The sequence below is a fragment of the Hemibagrus wyckioides genome, linkage group LG16 (assembly GCF_019097595.1).
Source record: "Hemibagrus wyckioides isolate EC202008001 linkage group LG16, SWU_Hwy_1.0, whole genome shotgun sequence".
Classification (NCBI taxonomy): Eukaryota; Metazoa; Chordata; class Actinopteri; order Siluriformes; family Bagridae; genus Hemibagrus; species Hemibagrus wyckioides.
The window spans coordinates 9,296,000-9,323,022 of record NC_080725.1 but is presented as its reverse complement, the minus strand read 5'-3'; the positions used below and the strand labels follow the sequence as shown (position 1 = coordinate 9,323,022).

Genomic DNA, 27,023 nt, shown 5'->3' with positions numbered 1-27,023 from the left:
TATAGTTCCTGGAGTTGGGAAAAAGTTTTGTCAGACAGTTTCCCAGCTGTACTCAGTCACATTAGATAGAAAGCTTGCCAGAAATTGCCATAAGACATCAGGTTGAGACCAACTTCCATACAAATACAAACATCAATATTTGGAGACCTAAACTGATAGAGATCATGTCATTGTGACATGCTTCTACAAGAGCAGCAGTGTTTATACCCTGATATTTAATCCTACTATCTGGTGTCACCCAGAAGAGAACCTTTTTTTTTTTTTTTTTTTTTTTTTTTTGAGTCCTCTCTAGATTTCTTCCTCATGCCATCTTCCTCAGGGAGTTTTCTTGCTGCTGTTGCCTCTGGCTTGCTCATTAGGGATCTAAATCTACACCCAGAGCTGCATTGTGTCTGTTGTTAAAAGTGCTCCATAATAATAATAATTGAATGAGTGAATTTTGAATACAAAACAATACAAAATCTGTTTGTTTGCTTGTTGTAGTCCTTGCTGCTGCATTTGTGTCTTTCTCCGTTCAACTTCTCCGTTTTCTCCAAAGCCCACGGTCTTAGAACTGTGGACTGGTTACCGTGGAAACCTGACTGGATTTGTCAGGAGCGGTTAACTGGGAGAGCCAATTTTCGATAAAGGCGGATTTAACACCCTCTTTCCTTGTTTCCTCAAGTCAGCGGCTTGGAGTGTGTGTGTGTGTGTGTGTGTGTGTGTGAACGAGCAAGCACATGTGGGTCTGTGCTGGCACTAAACTGCCCGTCTTTTTGACACAGCGCCACCAGGGCTGTCGAGTTTCTATGGGATGAAACAGATGATATTTTCACTCCCAGCCCTCTCTTTCAGTCTGCTAGAAGGTTTTTTATGGTGCTGGAGAAACGCTTTGTTCTGCTCTCACAGTGGCTCCATGTCTAAGGTCAAAGGTAAGTCGTGCAGGTCTGAACCTCCATAAAAGCGGTCAGTGAAATGATAGTCCTAGGCTGAAACACATAAATCTCAGAGTCAAGCGAACCACTGTGAAATAGAGCAACGAGAAGAGCGGTATATTAACAATGCATCAAAATATACTGGATTTTAAAAAAACGCCACTAATGTGCTGTCTTTAAAAAACAATTCTTGGTAAGTGAAACGTTTTCACTCGTTGTCCATTAAAACCTAGTTTCACAGACATAACTTCATGCTTCACGCTTCCTTGCCTGATAAATTAGACGTGATCTCATGGGCTGCTCGAAAGAACACAGGTCAGTTCTCACGTGACCTGCTGTCTTTCTTCCGAAAACTTCCACAGTGACACACACCATCAAGAAACTGCTGGGTCATATCACAAAAAAACAGCTTCTAAAAGCAAAGTCTTGTTGTTATAGTGTGAAAGAACAGACCAGGCCACATGCAGTTTTACTTTAGTTTTGCCCCATGAGGAAATGATAAAAGGTCAACTGCTGTCCAAAAAAACAAAAAAAGCTGGCTTCAAAGTTTATAGGGAGAAGGATAAATCTCAGTTCTCATACTTATTTTACAACGGGATTCATTATACACAGTGTAAGTGAATAAAATATATTGTATATTACATAATTGTGTGTGTGTGTGTGTGTGTGTGTGTGTAAACAGTTTGTTATCAGACAATATTTGTAGTACAGGACAAAGTCAGGCAGCCAGACATACATTTGAGCCTAACTATATGTTGCTTCTCTTACATTTTTGACATGACTCGCACACATCCAGGTTCATGCTCAGTTACTCTGGTCAATGGGCTACTCGTGTCTGAAGGCCCATTGGAAGACCCTGCTGTTTTTCTTCGGCGAGCATGAATCATCATGTCCTCTGCTCTCATCTCATCTCATCACACACACACACACACACACACCAGTGGCAAAGTCATCTACACTGAAGCAGGAGGAAAGGGAAATGTGGTAGTGAGGCTAGCTCAGAAGGAAAAAAATTAAAAGGAAAAAAATTAAGTAAGCACATAAGTAAGTCAATCAATCAATCAATCAATTAATACAAAAAAACAGCTTTATTTTTGTTGTTCTTGCTGCACAATAAAATAGTAATAAAAAATTCTGAAAGTAAAATATTGGCTTTTTTTTTTTTTTTATAAGTGGGGAGAATACTCATGAAAATATTGGTGCAGTACATTTCAGAGTGAACACAGTCTACAGGCCATTTTGTTTTCATAGAATAAGTGATAGAAATTTGAATGATGCGGAAAATACTACACTTTGGGTGATTCATATAATCTCACACTGCAGGGTTTTTTTTTCCGGCCACCCTGTCGTCCTCTTGCTATTATTAAAACGCATGTAGTGATCCATATTAGCAGTATATCAGGCACTCTGTAATCTACACAGTAATTGCTGATACACACCAGGTCATTCAAGATCATTCATTAATTTTAGCCTGAAAAGGAATCAGAAACATTTTTTGTACATCTAATCATTTGCATATATATTTCATTTTGCTGGATAAAATGAATAAATTCACTGCACACAGACTATAATTGGATATATTGCTATTAAATTAGAGGACGTGTCCTGAGTGACTGGGACATCCATCACTACACAGTAAACACAAGAGGAGTGTTAATGGCACAAAGTCCATTAAAGGAGCTCTGAACTGGTTTCTGGTGCAGCGCAGAGTTTTGGACAAATCATAACAAAACACAATGAATCTAACTTTGTGATCTTTACCAGTGGCTCCCACTAATTGGATGGCTGCTCCTTCAATGGATGATTTATTCCGGGGTTATTGCTATTGATCCGAAGGCCATCTGGACGAGGGTGGGAAAATCCATTACGTGGAAGAATGAGGAAGAGGATGGTAGGGGCACCGAATTAGAAGAACAAATGAGGATGGCATTTAAGCACAGAACATTCGCAGCTCGTTAGGTTTTTCATTCACGAGAATGCCGGACGAATTAGTCACTTTAACCGATAATTACTTTACCAACTGAGTTAACCATATCATCTATTCATCTCGGTATTGGGACAAGACATTCCAGCGGGCAACAAATTAATGGTCGGCTCAATAGAGACTTAAGGCGGATCGATAGAACATCTCCATTGGCGTTCTATAGTGGGAAAGCAACATAAAGAGCATTAGTTCAAAAACAGACAGAGACCTTGGTGGAGAGAAAGAGGCCGGAAAGCTCATTAAAATCCAAAACACTCTCTGCTGGTGTGCGAGACAGCTACAAATCAAAGTGATGAGCAGCCGTAGAGTGCACTCGCTCACTCAAATGAGCTATTTCTTCATGCACCATTGCATTTCTGTGAAACATTGCAAATGACGGCGGTTTCACTCACTGAGGAGGGCCAGTTATTAATGCACATTCATGTGAAAACCTGAATTATTGTTTTACAATAAATGCATCAAGAATTAGCAAACCACCCAAAACCTTGAAATAGGTTTAGGTTCCGGGATGAAACACTTCAGCTGAAACGGATGACAGAAAGCAAGAGAGTGAAAGAGCGAGACAGCGAAAGATAGAGAGAGGGGAAGGTACAAATGAGTGATGCGTATCACACGCCTGCCGCTGCGCTCGGTGGCACGACTCAAACTCTCTACACACTCCGGGGGGAAATGACTCTTAGATCTGAATTTACCTTCAGGAAATTATTCTGACAGTAAATAAAACATCGCCAGTGCAATAAATAGAAAGAGGGGGGCACAGAGTGAGGTACTTGATTGAAGGAGACAGACAGAATGTGTGTGTGTGTGTGTGTGTGTGTGTGTGTGTGTGTGTGTCAGCCTTGGGGACCGCCACAGTAGCGATAGTAGGTTTTGGGAGTCAGGGGGAAAGGGAATGTAGAGATGAATTATTTAAACAGCTTTATTAGCATGTCCTTTAGTGATTTCTCAGGCTGGCTGTGTTTGGCTCGAGCAGCGAGTTCTTTCCTGCGGGCTGGGTGGAGAAACCGTGCAAAAAAACAACTGCAACTCACATTTCTAAATCACTCACAATCCACAATAGCATTCTTCATGCATAACAAACCCTGGAAATGATTTTAAAAAGCCATGGACAGACTCAAACAGCCAACAGTGAGGTCCTTAACAATGCTCTGCTATCAAACATTAGTTTTGCTTTTCACTTGACATGACTGAAGCTGATAATTATTCTTAGGAAAACTCTCCTGTTAACAAGGACACCACATACGAGGAGTGAGAAGATTAATCAACACATGCTGCCTTCACAGATGAGTCAAAGGTGTTAGACTACAATAGCGCACCCAGCAGTCTGTTTGGATCTGGCAGGGGGAAAAAAATGATTCATGCACTGCTATTTGGACAGCCTTTTGCAGAAGTGTGCATCACACTGCTCACTCCTTTAATCATACAAGTGCAATGTGGCACTTTCGTGCTGTACAGTCATAAAATCGCTAATCCTCTATATCTCAATCTGGTACTGGTTAAAGTAATAAATTCCAGATTTCATAAAGGTTTCTCTGAGATTGTCACACATGAGACATGTTTACAATATAGACAAATCTATTCTTATCTATCTATCTATCTATCTATCTATCTATCTATCTATCTATCTATCTATCTATCTATCTATCTATCTATCTATCTATCTATCTATCTATCTATCTATCGGCTAATAGTTATTTTGCCAACACAAGTGACACAGCCTCTGCAAATATTGACCTCTCTTGACCAACACATTGGGCAACTCTCCTCTTACTTGTTTCCTATGTAACACCAGGTATGATCTACTGTATGAATTCTGACAAACGTGTGAAAATAAGCCCGGAGTAATTGAATTATGAGCTGATTCTCACAGGCTACCTAAGAGACCCTTGATTGGGGGGTGGGGGGTTGGTGTTAATGGAATCACAAAGCCAGCATGACCAAATGGACTATTAGCACAGCGCTTTTAGAATACAACAGTTCCATGAGCCTGCACCTACAGGGAATCTGACTGTCTGGCACTAACCTTGCACTAACCTTACACAAGGGGAAACACACCCACAAACTGCTGGTAGGTGTCTGAGTATTTCTTGCTTTCCATTAGCCAGCCCATCCCAACCACCAATACAGCCAACCCTGCTACTCTGGCAGAAGTGTGACAGAAAAGGAAGCCTTTCCCATAATTTAACTTACTTTCAAGCTCAGAAAACAGATGCCTGTTTTCTTCCAATTATAGATCTGAAAGAGTTACAGATATTATATATACTCAATCAGTTCCTGAAGACTGCTTCACCTGCTAAGGGTGATGGATGTAGCTCAGACTGCACAGGCACAAAATTTGTTCTTGGCAATACTTGTTTTATGTTCCCCTTGCCCTAGAAGAAAGGTATTTTTTTTAAAGAAAGGTTTGCCTTCCCGAGGACAGACATTTTAAATCCAATTTAAGTCCTGCTTTTCAGCCTCTCCCGAGCACCCTATGTGTTTTCAAGATATATGCAGATCACTTTGTCCCCTCTGATAGCTACTGGCATCAGGATAGTCCCATATTTCACACAGGGGCAGGCAATCCAGAACACATCTATCCTCCTTGACCATATTATGGTGCTTGCTCTTAAGGTAAACTCAGATACGTCCTGCCTAACACAGGGAATGTCCACACAGTTCATTGGAATGAGGCTAGATACACTGTGAATGCTAGTCACTTTATCACCCCGGGGTGTGGGGAATATTATTATGCTTGCCAATCAAGATTCTGCCACACCCACAAAAAGTGAGCAATCAGCATACAGCTGCAGTCCTCCAAATGACACAGACACGAATGTGTCCTTGTCTGAGTGGGGAAAAAAATCAAGCTGGGAATGCAGAGCATTCCTAACAGAAGGAATCCAGTTGGGAGTGATGTAATCAGAGAGATATAATAACCATGGAAGCCTCCCATACTGGATGGGGAGTAATGTGGTGCCAGAGTGGCTCTGGGGGAATGTGGCCCATCAGTGTACTGAACCTTTTACTCTGACTTTTTTTCGGGCATTTAAGACAGAAACAAATTTGCAACTACCCTAAAGCTCTGTGTAGAATCCATTGAAACACCACAGTGCCACACATCTCTCTAGAGTTACACAGACTAATTAGTTGTCTTTTAAAAGTGGTTGAGGGACCCCCACTGGCTGCGGTCACCTAGGAGCCTGTCAAAGAACTTCGACCTTGAGCTGAAGTCTGTTTATGGGCTTGTATATGATGCTGACTTGAAATGGGTATCTCTGAAAACTAGCACTTTGCTGGCAAACTCTTCAGCTAAAAAAAAAAATGTAGAACGCTTTATGCTCTGATGATTAACTTGTCTTACACACACTCATAGCCAGATGAATCTGGAGTGACCTTGTGACTGATTCCATAATCATATCACCCAGCTTTATGAAACAGTCGATCGACTTCAATGAGACTGTAGAGTGTTTCTTACTGTGCCTGGTACATGCAAACAAAGCTGTAACATGCGACTCTACAGGGAACTCCTCTTCATGCGTCTTCTTTAGAAATAGAAATACAGCCTTTGTCACATATACATTACAGCACAGGGAAATTCCTTCTTCGCATATCCCATTCTTGGAGGTTGGGGTCAGAGCACAGGGTCAACCATGATACAGCGCCCCCTGGGCAGAGAGGGCCTTACTCAAGGGCCCAACAGTGGCAACTTGGCGGTGCTGGGGCTGATCTTCCGGTCAACAACCCAGAGCCTTAACCACTTGAGCCACCACCGCCCAGGTGTATCACTACAGGAATTCGACTGCTGCTAGCTGGGCATCACCATCCACCTTTTCAAGCTTCTACATTAACCATCACCCAACACAGTTGTTGTTATCTGTTTTTCAGATGTTTCACACTGCCCCTGATGGTAAAAAGTGCTTGGGTACTTGGTACTGATACTTGGGTAGATAACTGAGGTGCTATGAACCATCAGAGTTTCATGCCATTCAGAATCTGCGCCTGTAACTTTTAGTGACAGATGGCTGAATGATTGCAGCAGATACAAATATTGCATCATATTGTTTTTTCACTGGAAGAGGTCAGCATGCATGTGTATGTACATAAATTACTCCAAGGTCTAACTAGAGTGTTTACTGTCCAACAAAAGCATGACACAAATGCTCACAGAAAGGGTATAAACATCATTATTTTATTCATGATGTCATACCACACAGGATTTTTCGCATTCAGTCAGTCCCAGCTGGGAGGAAAGCTGAACTATGGAGTTGTCAGTGTGGAAATCCATCTATATCACCTTGCATTGTCCTGTTCAGTATGCACTGGAGTCTCCCTCTGGCTACTCGGTCCCATGCTGACACCGTCCATCACACCTTTCCCTGTGATGTTCCGAACACAGCAGGACATGGCAGTGGATCGATGTGCACATATAATAGCTCCGGTTTTTGTCTGCCCCTTCCTTCTTGTGTATAGCCTGTATTTTCCGTGACTGCTGTCAGAACAGTAGGTGCATTCCTACACTATGCCGTATTGCATGTAATATTCAGTAAAATCTGCCACAATGTTGTTTTGCTCTGAAAAGCGTGCAAGGACACATAATTGATTGCAGAGATAACTGAGTAAAGCAAGTGTACTTATATGAGAAATCTGAAGGGAAGAATGATATTTCTGATTACATTCCCATAAAACACCACTCAAGTCGTGATCGCTGATATTCTGTACACAATATTAAAAACAAAGGCAAAGATTTTGTTATAAAATTGATCTTTTATTTATTTATTTATTTTTAAAAACCCTGTGTCAGGGTTGCCAAGTGTTATTGAGTTACTCTAAGCAAGAAAAGGCTGCACTGAAAGATTTGTGGCCTGACAGTACATTTATGTTTTACTCCTGTGACAGGAGTGTGAAAGCCCATTTACTTCAACCTTCAAAGAGATGCAGAAAGAAAGGGCTTAAAATGTAGGTCATATTTCATAAACCATTTTCTGATAACTTAATTTTTCGGGGTTAAAGCTACAGCCAAGGCTGTGAACACTGGAGGATTTTTTTTTTTTTAGAAAAGCAAATAAACTGCATTTGTGCTGGGAATTTTGCCAGGAACATTTTTGCCTTATCATCATAGAATAAGTCAGTTAAAAGACGCCATATTCATTCTTCCTGATGGTACATGTGTCAGTATCCACAGGATAATGGAGAGGAGGTGAAGCATAAAAGAGAGAGAGAGGAGTACTAAACTGTTGGCTTGGTGAAAAAAGAAAAAAAGAAAAAACAGAAAAAGAAATTTATTTCTGATGGTCATTTTATTTCCAGATTCTAGTATGAAATCCCCTGGAAATGAACATTTCTGACCATTTGTACTGTTATGTGGATAATAATTAAACTCTAATAGGAAAAGCATTTAGGTATGAATTAGAAGAAAAAATCATAACAAAGGGACACTTGTAGATTAGACTGCTGGATGTGAAACGTCTGATGAAATAACAGAAAAAGAGGTCAGAGCTAATTACCTGTTATCCATGTGTTTCATTAGCAATTCATTAACCCCTCGGCAGATATGGTACCTCAGCAGTTACACGCACACACACACACGCACACACACACACCACACACACACAGATTCAGGCTGGACTCAAAACAACCCTGAAACTCTAAGAAACAATAGATCCGAGTTCCTTTCCCACTGTTCTCACACACAGCCTCACTTGGGAACAGATGACCTTTGGAAGCATTCAGAGTGTGCAATTAGCATCAGTGTGCATAGTTTGTCTGTAATTAGATCAATGGTTGTGATTTGATTTTTGCTGAAAGGTAACGAATCAAACAGTGTTTTTTTTCCTTGCTCAAGGGCTCAGTTGCTCTGAGTGTGAATGTGGTGCTTTGCAGTCACGACATTGATAAATGCACAATGCAAATTCCCATCTACAGAGGAGCTGTTAGTTTCTGGGTGCAGGAAAAAATGTATAGAAAAGATGTGAGAGACTCATAGGGGAGATTTGTGGAGGAATGGAAAGGCTGGTGCAACAAACACCAGATGGCTGCATGGTGCACACTTCAGAATGTACAGAGTGTACACAACACACAAGAGTCACAATGTGACTTTAATGCCTTGCTCCCAATGAATTAATTGGTTCTATTACGCAAAATATAAAACTAGCGGCCAAATTAAAACTACTGCAACCTTGCTCAGGCAGACTCCAGTCCCAATGGAAAGAACAAAGTATTAATCCACTTTCTACTTGTATTTGCTGCTGTTTAGAACCTATTATATCATGTATTTGGTTACATTCCTCAGCCAGAGAGACACCCAACTGTGATTCTGTTCACTGATGACAGGCCAGTTAAGAGCTTGAAGAACACAAACACATCTTCACCGTAATGACCCTGTAAAGCTAGTTTATTCACCAACATCGTTTTCTTTGTGTTTAGAAAGCTCCGAGTGGTCCCACTGAGCTTGGAATTGCTTAGTCGAGATAAGACGGAGGCCACCAAGCAGTCGGCCAACGAGAACAGCCGGAGTCTGAGCCTCTAAACCCCGAACAATCATGCCAGGATTCTGCCTCTCCCTCTGCACTGCAGTCTTAGATATGCCCTCTTAGCTCCGACATGAGAGCAACGGTACTCCATTTTGCTGCCTCGCCGGACAAGGCTGCAGGCTTTCACGGGCCTTGTTCACAGCTCAGTGCGTCTGAAGTCTAGTGTCAAGCTCAGCACTTCCTTTTTATGCGCTTCTACTTTTCTGTTCTGCCACCACAAACTGCTTATACTCATCAACATGTCGAAAAAATTGAAAGCAAAGAAAGAAGACAGTCGCAGTTCTAGTGGCTTTTGTCTGGCTTTAGCTCCGATACAGAGAAGCCATTTTTGCCTACCTACGGAACAGCCATCTCACTTAGGACTGCCCACATACAACAAAACAATTCCAAATGTGCAATATTACCTCTGTCACGACCCCAGCGAGCGGGCTGAGGGAAACACATACCTAATCACATTTCCTTAAAACACCAGAGAAGAACAAATTGCTTAAGCGAGCCTATAATGAATCGAACACCAGACGGTGCGCTGCTGTAATGTGCTCAGACAGGCAGCTGTAAAACAGAAAATCTTGTTGACAATTTTTTTCTCTTTGCCTTGCGTGAAGCAAAGCAATTCCTCTGGAGTGATTCTGGCATGATGGGCTGGAGGAGGAAGGAGGGGGAGGCTTCCTATAAGCCCCGCATGTAAACAGAGGAAAATGAGTCAGTGCGAGTGAGAAAAAGAAGGAAAAACGACGTGGCGCATAGGGCCAGCTGGGCTGACAAGTGATTGATTTCCCAAAAGAAGCACCAGGCTGCCATGCAAAAAAAAAAAAAAAAGGCAGCTCCTTGCATCAGAGGTAGGTGGGGGAGGCTAATCCGGTTTGCTCATCTTTGTGTGGATGTCTGCTTTCGGGCCTTCGGTAATCCATTTCTCTTTTTATCCCCTGCTAGCGTTTTTTATCAATTTGGATAGCAGAGAGGCAGACGGCTGGCCTCCACGTGAAGAGCGAAGGAGAAGGGAAGACATCTAGTGAGCTCCCAATCTAGTCCTTGTCTGAGCGTACGGCATTCATCATCTTTGCAGGTCTCAGTGCTGGCTCTGATTCTTAACGGATTCTTCATTTTATGAGAGGTTGAAGTGGTAAGAATAAAGTTTCATTCACTGTGCAGAGTAAGAATCATTGAGTAGAAGGACTCGGGTAAGGAGATGCAGACGATTCTTTGCCCTCTATTACAAGAGAGCAGGAAATTGGGAGATTAGAGGTCATTTTAAACACTGTTTAAAAAAGAAAGAGAAAGGCAAGGATCGAAATTAAAATAAGAGATAAAAACGTGAAGAGAAATACTGAATTATAGTGAAAGAGAGAAGGCCTAGTCAGCACAGAAAGCCTGGCAGGAGCAGAATGGACCCTCAGCTGCTGTGTTCTTTGGCTGTGCGTCAGCAGAGGACGCCTTGTGTAACAGTGTTTCCTCAGCGTGCAAGAATGCAAATCCTCCCCTGGGATGGAGCCTCATGTTTTATAGAGCACAACTCTACAGAAGTGTAGCTTGCAACTCTAACGATGCACTGACCTTTTCCACAGAAAGCTGTGCTTCTCTGGTCTGCGGTTGCGTGAAAAACTCACAGTGTCTCTCCCCAAACTGCACTGTCTCCTTAAGATCTCCTTATTAATGGCATGACTCACTGCGCCATGAGCCCTCATCCTGCAGATTAACTATGACTGAACTTCATGAAGGTCAGTGCCAATTGCTGGCTCAGTTCGAAAGAAAGTAGAAGAGAAACAGAAAACCCCTTAGAGGAGGCAAGAGTCAGGCCATAAACATATGTGCAATAGGAGGACCAAGTCTTTTAGCAGGTTCATCAGCGGAAGGCTGGATTTAAAACAGTACAGAGGCCCACAAGCTCATATTTCCACCCTTAGGAATGGAGAAAAAGAGCTGATTCCATTCTCTGGGAGGTGGCCTGCTAGAACTCTGTTTTTGGAACAAAACATAAGCACATACACAAATACACACCATATGCTAAGCCAGCATGCATGTGCAAAGCAGCAAGGTGTGAAGGTTCTTTACAGGTGTGAGATGCTGCGATTCTTTTAGCTTGAAAAACACAAAGATAAAGATCAGCCTATTGATTGCTAATGAAGTGATTATCAAGGAACCCACAGGCAGTGAAGTCATGGTGTTGATCATATAACAGGAACTCAATAACCGAGTTACCTCTAGTCATTGCCCAAGGTCTAAACTGACCTCTCTGGACATCCAAACAGACTCGACAAAACATCCAAACTCTGACTGACTTATGAGTTAATCCTGCTGTGCCCAAAGTTCCATTAATCCTGAAGCTCCAGAGAGCCCAGAGGGCAAAAAGAGCAGAGCCTGAGCATCTGGTAAATTCTGAGGAGAAATGGCAACCTTTGCAATCTCTGACGTCCCAATTCTCTAGAACCAGCGTGGAAACAAACACATTGACAGAATAATTACAGGTCCTGTCTCTGCCTGAACCCTCAAAAAGACTGCTCTTGATGCCTGTGCACAAACCACCAATGTTGAGATCAGATGCTTTTCAAGTGTTCAGAACAATTACTGCATATATTAGAAAAAAAACCCTCCTAATTAAACATTAAAATTCCACGGTCTATTGTTAGTCACCTAATTTAAGTCTATTAAAGCCCATTTTCTAAACATATGGCCACATGTTGCTTAATGTGAATAAGTAACATTAAAGTTTTGGTTAAATCGTACATGTAGATCATGTGTCTGATCAAATGTTTATAAAAAAAACACTGAAAACAATTCAGTCCTAAAAGTGATAGTACAACACAGAAAAACTGGCAGAAACTGGCAACTTACTGGCATCACATTTTTTGAGACAGAATCTTAAATGGAGTTTAATTGGCCACATACACCAAATGGACATCTCACCATCACACCCATGTGTAAGTCTTCCCCAAACTGCTGCCTAAAGTTGTCTAGGAAGTTTCTGTATGCTGTAGCAGTAAGATTTCCCTTCACTGAAAATAAGAGGCTTAAACCTTTTCCAGCATGACAATGCCTGTGTGCACAAAGCAAACTCCATTAAGACATGACTTGCCAAGGTTAAAGTGGAAGAACTCGAGTGTCCTTCACAGATTCCTGACCTCAACCCCACTGAACACCTTTGGGATGAGCTGGAATGCTGACTGTGCTTCACCCAACATCAATGCCTGGCCTCAATGATGCTCTGAATGAACACATTCGCCACAGAGAAAATCCTTCCCAGAAGAGTAGAGAATATTATAACAACAAAGGGACACTAAATCTAGAATGGGATGGTCAAAAAGGTGTGACAGTCAGGATTCCACATACTTTTAGCCATACTATGAAGGCTGTAGAACCTCATTACCTTATACCCTATATCGTACACATATACAGTAAGCAAAAAGCCATTTAAGAATTGGCTAACATATTAAAAGTGCATAATAAAATTATGATAAAGTCTTGTGGTATTATTTGCTTAAAAAGCCAACACAATCGCTGGGATTTGTAGACCAAAGCATAGCTCTACTGCCAATGTTTCTTCTGTCTGTGACAGTATAAAATTACAGGCTATTATAATACATTTGAATACCAAATCTGTGAAGTAATTAAAATTTTAATGCAATTAAATAAATCAGACAGCTCTAGCTCAGATAAGCTTATAACAGTGTTTTAATATCACGGAGTAAAGCAGTAATATAACAAACCTGACACTTATTTGCACTAGGATGGGATTCAGTACTTCACCGAGTCGACTTGCCAGACCTGGATGTGCAAAGGAATTTGCAGCAATCTGATAAGGCAGGATCTGAGGATGACGTCAACTTGCAAGCTGTACAGCTGCAGAAACTGTTGTCTAATGCAATAAGGTTAGCATTTGGCTTAAGAACTGTAGAGGTTTTGTGGGAAAACTACAGCAGGTAGCTCAGGCTAAATCAGCTCAGCTGTGGAATGACCCCAAATGTGTTTCGCATATTAAGCTCTAACAGCCTGCCCCAGGGGCCAGGAGTCTATAAGAGAGTGGCTACACTACACACATATACAAAATGACCATGTACTCACATCACACACACACACACATACACACATACACAATCTACCTTATGCTCCCTCTCCCTCCTCTCCCTGCATTGAAATGGACTTCCCAAACCCCCCATTCATCTTTCTGACAGGCGTGGCATTGATCGGAGTGGGCCGCGGGATGCAATTCCGGCCCTTTAAATGACTCCGTGCCCTGCCACTCCAGTGTGGCTGAACAGCGTTTGTGGAGGATCAGCCAGTTAGCTGCACCAGAGCAACGCAACACCTCATAACACGCTGAGCAGAGAAACCTATTAAGGCTAAAAAACACCAAAAAGTCCAACTGATTTAAAGCCTCACTACTGATTTGTCAAAATGATTAAGTGGCTTCAGTGGGTGCTGTACTGAATGTTTGATACTTCATGCATGGGGTTGATACTGTATAGTAGGGTTAGAAAGTTATAAATGACTGGTTTCGTATGGGACATATACAGTATTTCTGACTTTGGTATCCCACTGTACCATCAAACTTTTCATTTTAAACCATTACAACCGGTGTTGAAGGGTAATTGCTTAATATTATAACAAAGAAACATGTCCACATCTTCTAAAGACATTCAACCTGGAAAAGTCCGCCACATCCTCCTCTTACCACCGCTACTATAATCCTTTTCCACACTACCATGGTTACACTGTGCTATTACAGACAACATATACACAAAAACGTGGAAGGCCACGTTGAAGAAATCAAACCTTGTAGGTTAAAAGTTTAGAGTGACTCAAGAGTCCAAAGTAGAAATGACAAACTCAGGGAACGCTGTAGTGTAGTGTACACAACATTACCACACAATCAGACAACTTGCACTCCAGAAAGGATTTGGCACAGATACACGACAGTGTTTACAATTGTAGTCTCGATTTACAATAACGTAAAAAAAAAAAGAGGAGCCAAATTCAGAAGTCTATATTCTCCATAACAGTAATCCATGCATCATTTTTCTGTTTGGTTTATCCTACACAGGTCCACTGGGAGCCTGGAGACCATTCCAGGGAACTCGTGGCCACTCTGGACCAGGTGCCAGTCCATCACAGGGCACAATCGTATTCATACACACACACACGTTCACACACTATGGACAGTTTTTAGATGCCAATCAGCCGACAACACATACTGGGGAGGAAACTGGAGAAGAAAATTGGAGAACCCACAAAGTACAGGAAGAACATCCAAACCCCCATCCCCCAGGTGTGAGGCACTTAGGCAGTAAGAGTTCCTGCAGCAATATAAAAACATAATAACTACACATTATATGACAAAAAGTATGTGAACACCTGACCATCACACACTCCAAACTGTTCCTGCAAAGTTGGAAGCACACAAATGAATAGAATGTCTGTGTGCTGTAGCGTTACAACTTCCCTTCATTGGAACTAAGAGACACACACATATTCCAGCACGACAATGCTCCTGTGCACAAAGAAAACTCCATTAACAACATGGTATGCCAAGGTTGTAGTGGAAGAACTTGCACACAGCCCTGACCTCAACCCCACTGAACACCTTCGGGATGAGCTGGAACGTCAACTATGCGCCTGACCTCATTAAAGCTCTTGTAGCTGAATAAGCACAAATCTCAACAATGCTCCAAAATCTAGTAGTCTTCCCTGTAGAGAGAGTGGAGATTATTAGAACCACAAAAGGAGACTAAACCTGGCATGGGATGATTACAAAGCACATGCGAGTGTTATGGTCAGGCGTTCACAAACATTTGACCATAAACATCCTGTATTTTCACATACACTGCATATGAGTTATTATTCGATTACAGAATCTTAAAGGTTTAACACAACAGCTACATCTTAAGTATTTGTATAGATTTTTATAGAATGAATCTGAGCTCAGAAAAAATTCTTAGTCAAATCTGATTTTCTGAGTTAAACACACATCCTGTACATGAATGCAATCTCACATTTGAGAGTATCTCGATCATTAATATAGATCTGTTTGTGTCTCTGTACACTGCATGCTTCCTTCTGTGTGTGTGTGTGTGTGTATGTATATGTGTGTTTTCCCCTCTGCTGGTTTCTCTCTCCATCTCACTTCTTGTATTTCACTCCCCTACTGTTGCTTTCAGTCTCTGGCCCTCTCCAGCTGTCTGTCTCTTTGCTGGTGTCTGTCTGTCTCACTTGGTATCTCGCTGTCTGGAGATAGGACTATGAAATACTGCACTACTGCAAACGCTTTGCATTGTTGAGTGTACTCTTGTGAGAAACAGGTGAAAACCAATACAAGCAGACAAACTGACAAGCCAATGGGTTAAATTTACAGTCCAAATCAAAGCCAGCAAAAAAAATATATATATATTAAAAATCTTAAAACACTAAATTCAGGAAGGAGGCGAGGATATTACTGGGATTTGTGCTTCATAGGAATTGAATAACAAGCCTTATATAAAGGTTGTGGAGAGGACGTCAGTGTGTCGCATGGAGGAGAAACTGATTCAAAACACCATCCAAGCAGGAAAGCAGCATGACAGCTAACCACATGCTCCATTTCAGCAGAGGAGAGAGAGAGAGAGAGAGCGTGAGAGAGAGAGAGAGAGAGTGTATGTTTTAGAGAGGTATTTCAGGACTTAGCAACACAAAGCACAAAATAACGCTCTTATAAGTGTATAAATTATTTCCATTAGCAGACAGACCAGAGTCTATATTGCTGTAATTATTGTAGACATCCAGTCACACAGGATCCTCACAGCAGTCCCTGAAGGATTTCTTGGTGTTGCCATTGCATGACAAAAGGAAAGCAAAATTGAGCACATTTTCAAGCAAACTCTGCGATATTCTTGCAATTTTTCAAAATGACAGCAGATTTGGGATGTGTCATGTGACATCAGCACAACACACATTCAGCTGTTTGGTTTCTTCCTCATATTGTCTCAGGGAGTTTTTCCTTACCACCGCTGCCTCAGGCTTGGGCTTGCTCATTAGGGATAAATAAACATTTCATTTGAAACTGATTTTTATTCTGAAAGTTTCTGTTTCTGTAAAGACAATGAGACAATGTCCACTGTTAAAAGTTCTATACAAAAAAAAATTGAACTGAACTGAATTCAGTCGAATCCCTCGTCCATTCACGTGAGAACATGAGTGTCACAAAAAGTGGTGCACAAATCTCAACAATGCTGAAAAATCTAGTAGCCCTCCCTGTAGAGAGAGTGGAAGTTATTAGAACCACAAAAAGGAGACTAATCCTGGCATGGGATGATCACAAAGCACATGCGAGCGTTATGGTCAGGCGATCACAAACGTTTGGCCATAAACATCCTGTATTCATTGGTAGGAGATTTCAAGAAGAACCCTGTGCCTGTGAAAAAAATATACAAAAAACTCAAACATACTGCTTCACAGTATGATGTACATGTAATCAAACAGCTCTGTCTCTGCACTTCAATCTGCTGGTTTGGGGAAAGATCTGGTAATCGTAGTAAAAGACGACGTATCATTTAGCCTTACTACTGCTTTAAACACCACTTCCACTGATTACACTCGGTGCCTGTGTCTGACGTAAGGAAACAGCCTTCTGGAAAGCTATAAAAAGGACAGAAAATGTGTAGCTGTCAGCAAAGCTCAGGGCTAAGTATTATGCCAATTAGTTTTTTATTTTTTATTTTTTTGTATATCAAAGTGAGGATCTGAAAGGACGCATTCAATAAAAAGTCTTTCAGAAATGAAATGAAAGAAAAGATGATGTTCGTAACAGCACTACGACGCTGTCTTTATGTTTACTGGAGAACGTTTTAGAGACATTCATTTTATTCTAGAAGAATGATCTGAAAAAAATGGGAAAATAATAAATATTTAGGAGGACAAACCTGAACCCATATGGCTTGAGTTATTGCACACTTTCCTGCTCTGTCGGGGCGTATCTGTTACACAGTCACGGCTTCTCTACCGTATAGTCTTCTTATGTTGTGTATATGGCGGGGGTGGAAAAAAAAAAACCCTGACATCCATATGTGGCTTTATGGTGCAAAAAATGACTGCCTTTTACTTGTGAACAATTTCAGTTTTCTATTTCAGCGCTCAAGTGGTGCTATCCCACAGAGGAGAGGGAGAGAGGGGGGGAGAGAGAGAGAGAGAGAGAGAGAGAGAGAGAGAGGAACAGCAAACAGTCAATACCTCAGCAGCCATTAATCTCACTGACAACAGCACATTCGCTTGTGTGTTGGGGCTGTAATCTCTGTTTGTCTGCTGTCCCACACCTACGAATACTTGCTTGTACAACTGGACTTCACAAAGGATATACGCGAATACACTGCAGAGATCAGGACACACACGTATTACCGTCACGCTGCCAGTTTCCCACGGAGCTCTGTGTGTTTATTAATTTTAAGCTGGTCAGTACAACACACTGGCGAGAAAAAAAATCTGATTACTTGTTAATAATAACGAGAAAACAGTGCTAAGTATGTTCTCTTGCTTGGATCCACTTTTGCCAAGTTACTGTGTGGGTGTGTCCCAAATGACCTGACTCCTTGACAAGAACACCGGTGAAAATCCCCACCAGCACTCGCTCCTGTCAGTGGAGAAAGATTGACGGCGAAGTTGATTTCACAGGTCATGAATATGTAACATGAGGCAGAGTGTATATATCCAGGACACGGATAACATCAAATTAAGTGCAAGTCCAGACAATAAGGCAATAAAACCTGATAGGATGTGTGCAATAGTGATTTTATCGGAGTCTCTCGGCTTGATGGAAAGCTTCAACAAAACGAATATAATAATATAAAACCCGGCATTCAATCATTTATTATTAATAACATTTATAAATAATTTAAAAAACTGTTCTTCAAGCACGTGGTGTAGTGTTTAACTGTTAACAGTCTGCTTTGATTTGCTAAGCAACGTAACGGACAAAGATGATGGTTTATGTTTCAGTATTTTCAAGTGTGTTTGATATTCTAGTCGATTCACCACAAGCAGCAAGAACAACACTGAGAAATTCAATCAAATCAAATTCATCTGCTCTAATGTGCATCAGATCCCTGAATCCTGGTATATCCTCTACGGATTAGTGTGAGAGAGCGAGGGCAAAAATGTAAGCACTGCTTCTATAAGAAAGGATTTGGTATCTTAGACACAAATGGTCATTAGGAACAGCGTAAAAACAAAAACAACAGGTTTCCTGAGGGAGCATAGTACATAAATAACTGCTTTTCATTTCAATATGCCTCAAGTTCTCTTGCAGAAACGGCAATCCATGCAGTTATGTTTCCATAAACAGTGCAGACAGACACGACAGACAGCTCTCACATTTCAGGGGTTTTTTTTCTTTATTTGAGAAAGCTACCACTGTCTATTACAATCTAGACTTTTGAGTGCCATACATTGGAAGAATTTTACTTGCCCATATCTTGGACACTGGCTGAAAAACACAGCATCATGCCTCTTGAGAAACGTCTGAGATGGTGGTTTTTTTTGGAGTTTGTTTAAAATGGTGGGCCTTGGAGAGCGAAGTTACGATGCATCTAGTTAATTTATTATAAGAAATGTGTGGGGTCTATAGTGAAACATACCATGTCTGTTTTGTAAAATGTACTAAGAATATGTGCATATTTACACATGCAGTGTTCTAAATGCATAAATCCAATAAATGTTAAGACTTTTCTTTTGAGAAAGCAGGAATCGGGATCATTCATGCTTCACCCGTTTTAACTCCAGATGAAAGAGTGTGTAGTGTATAGTGTGTGAGCCTCATCATGATCGCTTGCATATTGTGTACACGGCTACATTTACAAAGCAGCCGAGTATAAGTGATAACATGAGCTATTTAAAAATTTGTAGCGTTAATGTGGCTGATGAGACATTAGCCACAGTTTCATTGATTTAAAAACCAGTTCATCAATACAGAATTTAATGGTAGTGTTGTCAGGATCCTGCAGTCTCAGCGACGCAGACCCGGTTTAATTCCCAGACAGGGAACCAACCCAGCCGTTGAGGGGTTAACAACTCAGTGCTGAGCCCAAGCTTTGGTAAAATGGGAGGTTTGTGTCAGGAAGGGCATCTGGTGTAAAACCTGTGACAATATTAAATATATGCGGAGCGAATGATCGTGTTTTAAGGTCATGAATCTGTAAAGGCATGTTCTTCTACTTCAACATTGTTAAGTCATGTCTCTATAGAGTTTGCTTTGTGCACAGGAGCATCGTCATGCTGAAACAGGTTTGAGCTTCTTAGTTCCAGCGAAGGGAAATTGTAACATTACAGAATACAGAGGCTTTCTAGACAATTCTGTGCGTCCAAAGTTTGTGGAAGACTCCGATATGGGTAACATGCTCAGGTTTAGAGGTAATAAGTCAAAAACACAGTAAACAGTATGATTTAACAGTAGGATGAGATGGGCATTAGAGAATATTTTACCATGAATTGCATTTGAATTTCATCCAACTGTCCAACACTGAACAAATAAAATCTTTCCGGTCTTTGATTAGACGTTCCCAGAGGTGGTATGTTGTGGTTTCCAGGAACGATCAGACAGAAATGTAAGGATATCCTTTGCTGCGTAGGTATCACAAACACAACTGCTTCCGTCTACAAAAGCAGTCCATTTATAAATACTTTTGAATGAAAAATACATTAAAGTGTTTTTTTTTCTGGGTTTTGCCTAGACTTTTACTGACTGCCCCAACAACATCCCCACTTAAACATTCATTAAAAGGGAAGTGTGAGATTCTCGTCATGTCAATCACACAAACCTACAGATATGGAGATTAAGCTGAAAAAATGCTGGACTACATTAAAAAATATACATAATATATACTTAAATTATATTAAGTGTAAGTCAAGCAAAGTTTCTGTAATGTCAGAGGTTTCACAGTTTACTCTTGTGGGGATGATGTAAAACAGCACACACACACACACACACACACACACAAACCATGGCTACTAATGACCTCTGGGACAAATACACTAACACACACATGTGCGCACACACACAAGGCTACTAATGACCTCTAGAACATACACACACTCACACATGCTCAGATGCACAGAAGGTAAACACAGACTTTGAGATGTCTCCAGTGAAATGCACACGGAAGAATCTTTAAGCAAATTTAAACACCTCTGTACAGTGAAAGATGACCAAGTACAACAATTTCTCCCATCACGCCTGCGCCAGAACAGGATGAGAGTTTGGTAAAAGGCCCCAAATGAAGCGTGTCTTTCCGGATTTACTTTAATTGGGCGAGTGACAGTGACTGCAAGTCACAAAGAGGCCAAGGCTCTGAGACAATGAGCACATTCTAACTAGACAAAACCAAACCAATTACAGCTGCCATCACATCCGATATCTCTGTGTCTAATGAATACATGAAAATATGCCATTGAAATGAGATTAAAACGTGCTCTGCGTCACGCAAATTACTGGCGAGCGCAACTGGCGGGTTTCACGCCGTGCAACAGCTGCACGCTTAAAGAAACGATGCAGACAAACACGCGGAGGATGTTGTTTCGGTGCTGGCTGCGTTTACGTCCTTCATTGTCATTGCGGAGGCTGAAGAGAATTCCGCAATAAAGTAGGATCTGCCTTATTTCATGCTCTTTCATCTCTGCTTTAAATCAGGGCTTAAGACGAGACAAAGCTTTGAATGAAGGACGGGAATGATACGATCCATCATGTTATTCCGGTGGCCTCTCTCTCTCTCAGTATATCCTATAAACTGCAAACCTCGCTTCATCGAAACCATTACTGATATACATGCCAAGGGGTGCAGAGCAGGGTTGTCTGAGTCCATACGGCTTACTTCCTCCCAGCTTTTCCACCCTCCAGAGCTTTATCTTTACCATTTGGAGCATAAGTGTCTAACGCCATAAAATTTTAATGTTTTTCTTTTTTTTTTTTTTCCTGAGGCCTGTGTTTTTATTAGCCAGAAGCATACACTGTGAATATTCTGTGTTCAGACCGGGGTGAGGAGGGGAGGGGAGGGTAGTGCAGGAGAAATCTGTGGATGTATACAGCAGTGTGTGTTGATCTTTATTGTGTAATGCGGGAAGCATGACAGAAGATATCAGAGATTTCTCTTGAAAGGAAAAAAAAAAATGAAATAAGACGACGTTGCGGGCTTGGGATACAAAGACAGGGTGATGAAGCGCTCTGCTTTGGTAAATAGATCCGCTAGCCACACACACACACTCTCTCTCTCTCACACACACGGCTTTTAATTTTCATGGCTTTATTGACACAGACTGCGAGCCTCATTTCACTGTAAAAATTCTCAATGCATCAATATTTATGACCAGATTCCATTATGCTCATTCAAAGCTCTAAGTTTAATTAATGATGCAGCCACATATTATACTTAATGAACCAATATTCAATAAGCTGCAGCAATGGGGAAAATTTTTTAGTTAACGTGCAAAATCTCTATCTCTCATTCTCTCTCTCACACACACACACAGGACCATATACCTGACTGTCTTTATCCAAAATCTCATTCAACATCATGAGAAATGATAGGTTTTATTGCAAAAGGCTGGTGTGTGTGTCTGTGTGTGTGTGTTTGTCCTTTACATGCTGCAGGTGTGTAAAAAGGGAATTGGAGTATGATTGTGAGCTGCAGTAATTAGAGAGACACGGGCCAGAAGTGTTTATGAAATGAGACCAGGTGCTGCGAAGCAGATGATGCCATTAGACAGGTACTGCTTACAGGAGCCTCGCCCATCAGGAGGTGTGTGCCAATAATCAAACACACACACACACACACACAATGCATATGGATGTGCATAATACACAAAGACGTGTCTTTCTCAGAGCTGGTTTACATATTTCCAATAAACTTTAGATTTAAGTTGGTGGAGCTTTAATGCTTCATGAGATGTTTTGCTTTGAACCAAGAAACTTTGTACCCCACAGTCTCTGAGTTACGACGCAAAACACAAACTCTGGGTCATACAGTGCTATGATCAGTCAGTCTGCCCATCCTTAATTGACCATCACAGAAACATGCCTGCTCTCACTGCACAGCACCAGAGCGCCCATCATCTGAGGACTAACCCGCTTCCAGCTTTACCTGGCTCACCTGATTCGCATCACCATACAGTAAAAACACTAGAAATTCCACTTAGTCTTTGCAGTCTGCAATCCTGTTTGTTTCATATTGAATGTGTTTGTCATATTCACAATATTTTGCCTTGGCTTGGGTGACATTATTCATTTCACAGATGAAACAAGTCCAAAACAAAACCAATTCAGCTCCAGCACTTGTGCTCTGACCCCACATAAAAAGATGAAGAAGAAAAATCAGAACAAAAACTTCCAGGTCCACTAAAACATCCTATCCATTACAACAGCTTCTAATGAAGAGCAAATCTTTTTAATCACTTATTTAAAAATCCAATAACAGGCATCCATTAGCAGTCCACCACCACCTGCTCCTTACAGTACGAATACAATCTGCATTATTTAATGCTCTTTCATTTCACCTTTAAATCAGTTCTAAGCTGAGACTCTCAACAAGCGAGTGAATTCCATGATCCATCACGTTATCCCAGTGGCCTCTCTCTTTATCTGTCATTCAGTCCAGCACAATAATTTTTTTATCGTTTTCTTTCAGCAGCACCACTAGACCGGCGAAGCCAAAACAACTCGCGTCCTTCTTGGAGCACAGTGTGAATTTATTATTCATGACATTGAATGTGGAAACACTGAATGTGGAGCTCTGATTCTCCCTCTCGAGCCTGCGAGATATAAAACAAGCTAAAGGTATAGTCATGAAAGATTGAACTGAACACGCCATAATCGCTTCTCCTATGAGAAAGCAAGAAATAAATAAATAAAATGTAAGGTTCAGTAATTCAGTCATAAACTGCGGTGTGTGAATGTAACACAACAAATCTTCATTAAAGGCTGATGACAGTCCAGTCTTCTTTACAGTCTAACTCTATTTTAATCGTGGTCAGAATTTAGGACATCCTTAATTAATTCAATTTGGACCACAATGCAGCTGGATTCTGGATTCTGATTGGCCGGAAGGTTGATTCATTTTCTGGAACAGCTTTGACATGTTTACATTAATATAAATCGATCTAATATCTTCTAGTTTTAAAGCAACTGCTCTTCCATTTTTGGAAGGAGTCTCCAGTGTCAGTGCTTTATAAAAGACAGAGCTAGAGCCATCCATTTTATTTCTTTTAGTTTTCAGGACAGACGATCCCTACCAAACACATGCCTACAAATGAGCAGGACATGGTGGAGTCATCTGTCACAGGCTTTACCTCAGAATAAAAGGAGGTGCCATCACTTATGAGCACTTTACACGCCAATACTCAGTTCTGTCATCCGCTACTCCTGCACCTCACAAACACCTTAACTCAGCTCCTTATTGACAGATTACCAGTCTATACACTGAGATGCCTACTGGGACATGGTGATAAAGGACAGGAGGGGAAAAAAAGGTTACCATGAGCATCACAATGACCTTCTGAAGTGACTAATGAAGAACTGGAGCAGATCAGGGCTGCAGTTTATCTACTTCACACACACACACACACACACACACACACATACATTTCCTGCCAAATAAGCTATATCTACCTCGTTAGCTCCATCCATTCTGCCACTATCCAGCCAGAAGCGATGTGATTCTGACACCCTCCACTACCCAGCATGCAATGCAGCCGTAGTGGCAGTACGGGTGTGATGGGGGAGGCATTCGTTTCTGCCAAAATGGTCTAGTACGTGTAAACGTGGCCTGGCGCTCGTGCAGAGAACGTGAAGCTCTCGAGAGCTGGAGGGAGGGGGTCACCATGCCGCACACACAGTGAAGGACATGTAGAGGGGAAGGGGGGAGGTGGAAAAACCCTGAAAAACTCATAAAGCTTTATTCATGGCATAAGCGCAAATTTTTATGTTTTTATTCAGCATGGGGAAACGTATGAAATATGGAAGAATTTTTTTTTTCTTGTTATAACACCTAGTCAATCTAACGCAGGGTTAAAATCGCATTGTTTTGGTGTGATGTACAAATCCATGTGTTGATGAATGACTAAATTAAATATAAAATAAAATTCGCATTATTTCCCATATTGAGTTTGTACGGATCGCCTAAATAAAAAGAAATTTCTTCACAGCGAAGATTTTTTTACATCTTGTTGAGAGCTCTTCATCGCCGAGCGCATTCGTCAGCAATTTCACCAGGAGATTATTACTGTTCACAAGGCGACTTGATTAGCACTGTACTTATCTTCGTACGTGTCGCCTAAGCTTGCGGAAACACACACACACACACACACACACACACACATACACAAGATGTTCTGCTGATTTTAGGCTAATTGCAGACTAATCAGTAAAAAAAGCGCCATTACGAGAGACGACTTTATTGCAGGATTTGGGGTATTAATACATGTTCTGGCTGTGCAGTGGAGTGCAGTGGAGTGGAGAGAAGACACAGCACCAGACTGAGAACGAGTGCAGTAACAGCCAACCAACCTGAACAAGAACGCTGACAATAACATTTATCACTTTCTCAGTAGAAAGCCATGGCTGGCTGATAAAATCAAATATGACTTGTTTCATAGCGCTTCATAGCAATTAGTCTGGAAGTCAGAGGCCAGGTCTTTTTTAGTTGTTTGTGGAATTTTTGAGTAAAACTAAAAATTATTCTGTAATATATCCATACTCTCTCTCTCTCTCTCTCTCTCTCTCTCTCTCTCTCGACTGTTCAAATCAATTCATTAAAATGTTAACACACAGATGCTCTTAACCCTTCTGTTTCATCTGTTAACCAGGAACAGATTTACAGTCACTATGCTTTCAGTAAATTGGATTTATTCACATTTCTATAAGGAAATCATTAAGGAATAACATTTTTGTGACATTTACTAAAACAGTGTGCAATTTTACATAAAACAGACATAGAAGTATACAAACACACACACACAAGTTTACCTCTCTGTCCTTCAGCTTCATGGCCAGGACAAGCTGGTTCCTGTGATTGGTCAGGGCCTCACGATAATTGCTCTTGGAGAAGAAGGCCGAGCCGAGGTTCCCATGAGCCCTGCACTCACCTGCCTGGTCACCTGCAAGAGACGACGAGTCAGCAGTTCAGACAAACACACACGCCTGGCTGTGCTCACACACTTCCTCAACTGCCAGCTCAAAGACATGACATTCAATGACTCTTTTCAGAATGACAAATCATCACTCTCTCTCTCTCTCACACACACACGCACACACACGTCAGCACTCTGTTTCTACTTGAGTGTGAAAATCTTATAGGGATATTTTTGCTGATACACACTGAAGGAGCAAAAAAAAAAAAAAAGAAAATAGAAAAATCTATGAATGAGTAACTTGTTTTTTTTGCTGACTTTTTTTCGACAGCAGTGCTGTAATGCTGATTTAATCTGCCTGATATTTCTGTAAGCTTTCAAGATTAAAACTGGACAAGAGATTGCTGTTACAGCCAATATCTTCCCAAGCGGAGTGTTTCCCACATCTGTCACGTCTTATGAAAGGCTGGCAGCTGGTGAGACGAATCGGCTGTGAATGATATGATGCGAGCGGGACGACACCAAAATGCTTTGAGTGCTTTCATCCTTCAGAAGAGGATTAGAGTAATGGCACTAAGTACCGAGGTGAGTACAAAACGTGAACACGGAGAGCTCCATCCAGGGGCCCCTGCTAGAAGATAACATACCGATGACATCATGGCAGTGGAGTAAGAATCTCTGGCTAGCACTCACACACACACACACACACACACACACACACACACACACTTGTATTCCCTACTTTATGGGAAATTTGGAAGAAAAAAACACCTCTGTATTATTAATGATAGTAATAATCATGTACAAACTATTACTATTTATTTACCCAAACACATATTCAGAGATCTAGGGTTCTACTTTTAGTTGTTTAATGTATGTCTATTTAAAATAAATAAATAAATAAATTTCCAAACCTTGACTCTTATTAATATTACATAACTGGCATGTAAAAATGACAGGAAACTGGAGTATCTCTGTGGCGGAAATGTTGAAACTTGTCAGAATAAAAGATACAGGTTCAAATACTAGAGAAAGTTCCCTGAATCAAATTCACCCCAACGCCACTGTGTACGTTTCCTGCTAGGAAAACATGCCACATTGCAGTTAAAGACGTCCAGAGAAAATAAGGATGCTAGCCAGACTCAAATACTTGAAACGTTCGCCAAGAACTCTGTGATAAAACAACAAGCCGAACTTGATGTGCTGGATTAAAGACTTTATCAGGAGATGATAAGGACTAGACAAAGGTTCATGTTAACTGGTAAAATCTATCTTTCTGACTCTATCCTCACCTCACAGTCCCGAGCTGTGGGTAAGCACTAAAGAGAGAAAGTTCTGAGTATAATACAAGGCAGCAGGAATTTGGTTCTTAAAAAGGGTTTATTTTGTTTTTCAGCAATCCAGAAGATACCGGCTGATGTGGTTCAACATAAAGCCTCTCGGGTCTTCTTGTGGTAGAGCTGTCGCACTGGATTTGGACTCGAGGCAGACCCAGAACCTGCTGCAGAAGTGATATCCCACAGCCAGCCTGGAAGTGTC

The 27,023-nt window shown here is 41.2% G+C and overlaps 1 protein-coding gene across 4 annotated transcripts in view; it reads right to left on the bottom strand.

Moving 5' to 3' along the window:
• The window catches only part of ttc28 (tetratricopeptide repeat domain 28), a 199,615-nt gene that overhangs the window by 47,737 nt on the left and 124,855 nt on the right, over window positions 1-27,023 (bottom strand). For all 4 annotated transcript variants that reach the window (XM_058411492.1, XM_058411493.1, XM_058411494.1 and 1 more), the window contains one exon: window positions 25,381-25,511. In XM_058411492.1, the coding sequence (XP_058267475.1) occupies window positions 25,381-25,511 (131 nt within the window). The remainder of the gene's footprint in view (window positions 1-25,380; window positions 25,512-27,023) is intronic.